Source organism: Venturia canescens, chromosome 5 (genome assembly GCF_019457755.1).
Source record: "Venturia canescens isolate UGA chromosome 5, ASM1945775v1, whole genome shotgun sequence".
Classification (NCBI taxonomy): Eukaryota; Metazoa; Arthropoda; class Insecta; order Hymenoptera; family Ichneumonidae; genus Venturia; species Venturia canescens.
This window is the reverse complement of record NC_057425.1, coordinates 20,949,174-20,955,173: the sequence shown is the minus strand read 5'-3', so window position 1 is coordinate 20,955,173 and position 6,000 is coordinate 20,949,174. Positions and strand designations below refer to the sequence as shown.

Sequence of the window (6,000 nt, the reverse complement as noted above, 5' to 3'; positions counted from 1 at the left end):
AGAGACACTATATCAGCTAAAAAATGGCCAGTACCGTGCGGTAATCCCAAAAAAAAACAGCGTCGAAATTTGTACAAGAATGCCATGAGATCTATGGACACATCGGTGCTCGCAAATGCTACCTCTTACTTCGAGACGATTTCACCTGCAAACACCTTCACAAAATAACGAGGCAAACGCTCAAAAAGTGCACAATATGTCAGAAGAATAAAATATACACCCCGGGTATATTCGCAGAAATGAAATGCATCCTACCCCAGAATCCAAATGAACTATTATCGATAGACTTTTACGGACCACTGCCCACGGCGAAATACGGAAAGAAATTCTTGTTCGTGGCTATAGACGTATTTTCAAAACTTACCACTCTATATGCCCTACAAAAAGCAACAACGAATGCAACAGTAAAGTGCATATTCGAAGATTACATTCCCAAAAACGGAGAGCCTCAGGCAATACTCTCGGACCAAGGAACGCAATTCACGGCAAAAACGAACCGCGAGCTATCACGTTTTTTTAGAACATTCTTGCCACAACAACACCACAGGTGGATCGAATGGCTAAAGCCGATTGAAGGCTGCATCAATGAGGCATATCACGAGACGACGGGAGTAATACCACGGCAGCTACACTTCACAGAGAAACCTCAGAAACCATGGACAAATGTTTTGAAAAAACCAGCCGACCAAATACAAACAGCAAAAGACCTTATATTAACAGCCCGCAACAACACAAGAAACAGACGGAAGAAACACGCTGAGAAAGTGAACAGTCAGCACAAAATCACAGAATTCAGGGTGGGAGATCTTGTTTTGGTCAAGGCATTGAACGTCTCAAACCCCGCTACACGAACGTTGGCGAAATTCCTACCTTTATATGAAGGGCCATACGAAGTCAAACGGAAAATAAACAACACTTCATACATCCTGAAAATCCTTGAAAGCGAGAAGGAGAGGGGTATGTTCCACGCTCAAAACCTACGCCCATACTACCACTAAAAGAACAAACCCAAACAAACCCAAACAACAAACGAGGGACGCGGATTAGCAACAACCAGCATAACGACGCCTAAATAGAATAAAAGTACAAGAAAGAGGGGAAGGCACAACAGCCTTGCAAAGCCGAACGAACCAAATTTCGCGTCAGTATCAATCGAAATCTATCACGATGACGACCACCAAAGACCAGGAGACTCAAGTCTGGGAATGGGACGAGCTCGAGTATACAGAAGGGAACCACACCATAACTCCCCGGCCGTACGTGAAGGAGGCAATTAACAATCCGAACCGACCACCATAAAAAAAACGCGCAAATCAAAACAAAGTCAGGTAGACCGACGCTACTTCGAATGGCTGGAAAAGGAAGAGGAAGTACAGCGCGTGATCAGCGAGGCAGCGGGCACATGTGCAACCGAAAGACCCACGAAGTGCACACCGATGCCGTACATTCCAGGCAAGCCTCGAGTACCAACGCACAAAACGCCACAAAAATCCATACCTCCGATCATCCAACAACGAATAGCCAAGGATTGCAACAACAACGCAAAGCGAACAAAGATCGTGGGCGGCCACCGAACCCCGGAGCCGAGCGTCGAGGAGATGGTCACGAGGAAATATTCACGGACGCGTGTGCCAACGGGTCGACCGCGCACACCGAAAACCATCCAATCACCGCAGGACGAATCGATTAGTCAACTGTTGAAGGAGTTGGACGAACACATCGCTCAGACTTCATAAAAAAAAAAAAAAAAAAAAAAAAATTCATTACACGATTACAGTACACAACTACACAATTTAATTCGATTGTACGACTAATTACAAATTAATAAACACGAAATAACCGATATGCGATACAGCTCTTTCGATTATTAATTTGGGAGGGCAGTTGTAACGTACACACTTATCCATACGCCCGATCCAGTGGAGCACGCGTGCGGGAGAGAGAGAAACAGCATCCTGAAACCCGGGTAAAACCGGATTTCGGCGAGTGATCGACGCTTCGCGTCGAAGCGCCCATCCATCGCACGTACGCGAGCGAGAGGAAAAACAAAACCAGATAAATCTGGATTATTAGGCTTGAATCAGAGGTGTATAAAAGGCGGACGAAATCACCCAAATCTATCCATTCTTACAAACCATTCCGAACTATCCAGTTCTCCTCTCTGCCTTGTCAGAGTTTCAGCATCGCGTCTGAAGCTCGACACCCAAGGGCCTCCGAATTCCTCTAGAGTGCTCGGTGACCGTATTGCACGATCGCCAAGCGAAGTCCTCTCCTGTTTAGGCCCCCTCCTTATCGTACCAACATTGCGTTGGCGCGTAAGAAGATTCCTAACGAAACAGAGATCACTCTCTGTTTCTCCGGATTGAGGTTTCCACTTTATGAAATCCACAGGCACGTTGAAATATTTCCCTCTTGTACTGGCACAGCGTCCAGCGCATTTGTAAAATATTTCAACATAACTTAAGTATAAATGCGCCTAGAGGATTCGAATTGGCGAGCCTGAGCACCTCGTCTCTGAGAAGACCTCGGCATAGTCGTACTAATAAATGAAACGACTCGATTTGTGTCCCCCAAACGAAATTTTCTAATTCATTTCTTTTTGGTTTCTCGAAAGAGAATTTGGCCGTGACAGATCGGTGATAATCCGTCAAGCATATAAAAACAACAGGGGAAAGAGAACATTTTTTCCTCTAAACCAATAATACTAGAATCAATTCAGTTAAAACTTACGGTCTCACGTTTCATCTGTCAAATTAAGAATTCAATCCCTTTTCTTTATTTTACTTTTTTCTTCTTCTGATAATTTAGAGATTCTTCTTTGTAATTTCAAAAAAAAAAGCCAATGATGAAATGATCCGGGTCATTGTCACCCATCAAAGGATCATAATCTGAGGCAAACAAAAAAAAAAGGAATCTATAATCAATCTAAACCCCAGAAATAATTATCTCGTGTTTTCCCCCGTCTGAGACAAAATAGAGTCCAGCACACGAACCAACTTCTCAATCTAGAGTAACATACAAAACCTTTTCCTTTTCTCTTGAAACAAAAGAAATCGAAACGTTTCAGTATAAAAGTTGAGAGCGGTGGATGGATGCCACCCAATCTTCTTACTAGGTGACGATGGCACGCTTCGCTTATATTGTTAGTGCGAACAGCCGAACCGTAGACAGAAACGATATTTGCTTGGCGTAACCAAAACCCTTTCAAGTAAGCAATAAAAGAATTTATTTTTGCGCGATCCAGTTGGAGTTGCCTTACACTGTCTGAAATAATTTGGATTGCTTCTGCAAAATTCTCAGCGGGCAATAAAGCGATTGCCCATGCTTTTTGGAGAACACTTTGTTCCCGTCTTGGTTCCTTGGTAGGCGCAACTTTTTCCATTTCTTCGTTACTGCCTTCAGAACGATGTAATGAGATTTTAATAATTATCATTTCACAATTTCCAAATATCAATATTCTAAATCTCTCATAGTTTTTTTATTCAAATTGTTACTCGGATAAAATGAAACCAGCAGCCTCTTATGTGAATTCTTTCACCAAAAGCCGAGCGACTAGCTGAAAGGATTGCCCGTTCATAGTCTGAATTTATGACATTTAAGTGATCAACCAGCCCAGGTGCCTTGATTTTTATAAAATCCCACATCGCTTTATAAAAACTCGCCGTCCTCCTCTCACATAGCACGAATATCACTGGGAAACCCTTTAAAAATCATCAACCGATGATTAGTTGCTAATTTCCTATAGAATATTTATGCATATTCATTACAATCATTCGCTTACAATATCAGCTCGTCTTATATGTATTAAAAGTAATTGACAGGCTCTTGGTGACCTTGGAACACACTGAAAATATTAAAATTTCAAGTGATGAATTACATTTTGTAATCAATATAAATTAAATGTATTTCTCACAGATTGTCCATTTTTAAATTGCCTTAAAAGTTCCATCTATATGGAGTTCCGTGGCAAGATTAAAGTGCTGAAGCATATCATCATCATAAAACACAATGCCAATGGAGCCATCATCAGCTGTAAAATGGCCCTTATATATATTTCTAGAAACAGTCCAATCTTGGAGCATAGTTCCGAGATCCCTCATTGAATCGAGAATGGGCGGCCGAATGATTAATCTTTGTCGATTTATAATTTGATGCGCTGCTTTCCGACTCATCACTTCAATAATTTCCGGAAATCTATAATTATTTTGTTAAATGCTACACTATTATCTGTGGGAATTAATCTTGAGCTTCCATCCAAAAACAATTGTTGATTGTTTTGCTACCATGACGTGACAAAAAATGACGTTGGAAAAAATCGACAAAATTTTTTTTTAAATGTCAGGGAGTTCAAAATTATAGAATGAACATTTTTTCCTTCTCGAAGATTTATCCCAACCTCCATAATTCTCGAGTTACTGTCAGTCAAAACCTGACCAAAAAGATCGAAAAAAAATTTTCAAAAAAAATCTAAAATAATTAGAGCAAGTTTATTATATGCGACACGACTTTACATCCTCTTGACATTTCCTCGGAACTCCCAAAGTTTTCGAAATGTGCCACAATTTTTACAACTCCTCGCTTTCAGCTAAAATTAGGATAACCGAGCGAAAAAAAATCATACGATATTTAAAAAAAAAAACAAAAATGAAGATTTTTCCATCCCCTTCTAAGCTGTCATTGAGAAAAATAGAGATAAAAATTTCTACTACATTGGCAGCCCGTTTACAAAGGCCAAAAATTTGTTAAAAAACGGCGCTGTTCTAAAGTGCATGCCAGTTAAAAATAATTCGTGAAAAAATTCAAGAAGCGGAAAATGGAAGCTCAATTTGTTCTCCTTGAAATGACATTTATTAAATTCTATTCTGTTGATTTTTGACCGAATTATCGAACTTTTAGCGTGGGTAGAAATTTCGATGGGTGAACCCAAATTTTTGAACGAGAGTATATCTCCTAATCTCGATTCGTAATAACATACAACTTGACGAAATTTTCCCCTCTAAATTTTTTTATAAGAACTTTAAAAAAAAAAGCATTTCTAGAAAAAAACCTCAAAACTTGAGAATTTCGAAATACAACTGAAATTATCAAGGAGGAAAAAAGTTGCAAAAGATAATTGCAAAAAGTTGCAAAAGACTCCATAGTTTTCAAAAAAAAAGAATTTCAAATATATCATTTTGAAACTCACTCGTCGAAGACTACCTCCACAATGTCACTTGCTTGTATTTCGTGGTTCAAGACGTGTTCTTTCAGAATTGCATTTATCGGCTCTCGGACATTTATGGTTGGCTTTGGATGCACGTGAATTCCATTAACACTTAAATCACCATTTTCCCCAACCAAAATCGATACGGGACATTTGTGTTTACTACTATGCGAAGCACATACATATCGTCTTGATGGATAGTGTGAATCTTCATGGTATGTATATCCATTGTACGTATACCGCGAAGAATTTGATCTTTGACCAGGAATTCTAATCATTTTTCTTCTTTTAGCCGAAGTGATTTTTTATTTTTGACTTCTTTATATTACGAAAATGTGTCAATTTTTTGAGTCGACACGAGATCAATGTTTCAGACACATTTGAAGAGTATCTGAAAATAGCCAATTAGATGCGCGGCTGTTTTTTCTTGATTTCCAATATACAGGGGAAAAAATTGATTCTACTAAAAATATCATGATCGTTTATGATTTTTTCCCCGTGCATCGAGAATTGAGAAATGTCACGTAAGCATTTGGCTATTTTCAGATACTCTTTGAATGTCTCTGAAACATTGATCTTGGACTGACTCGAAAAATTGACATTGTTTCGGCATATAAACAATTCGGACATAAGAAATCACTCCCGCTAAAAAGTGTTATGAAATTTTCCGAGCTTAAAGAAATATGAATGGAATTCCTAGTCAGAGGGCGAATTCTTGGGATACGTATACAATAAATACACATACCATGAAGATCTACACCATCTACATATGTATGTGCTCCGCATAGTGGGAAACA

General features: G+C 39.3%; 1 protein-coding gene across 1 annotated transcript; it reads left to right on the top strand.

Annotated features, from left to right (window-relative positions):
• The first annotated feature begins 239 nt into the window (after positions 1 to 239).
• Positions 240 to 998, top strand: LOC122411369 (uncharacterized). The gene has a single exon (XM_043420117.1). The coding sequence runs from the start codon at positions 240 to 242 to the stop codon at positions 996 to 998; it is 759 nt and encodes a 252-aa protein (XP_043276052.1).
• The last annotated feature ends 5,002 nt before the right edge of the window (positions 999 to 6,000 follow it).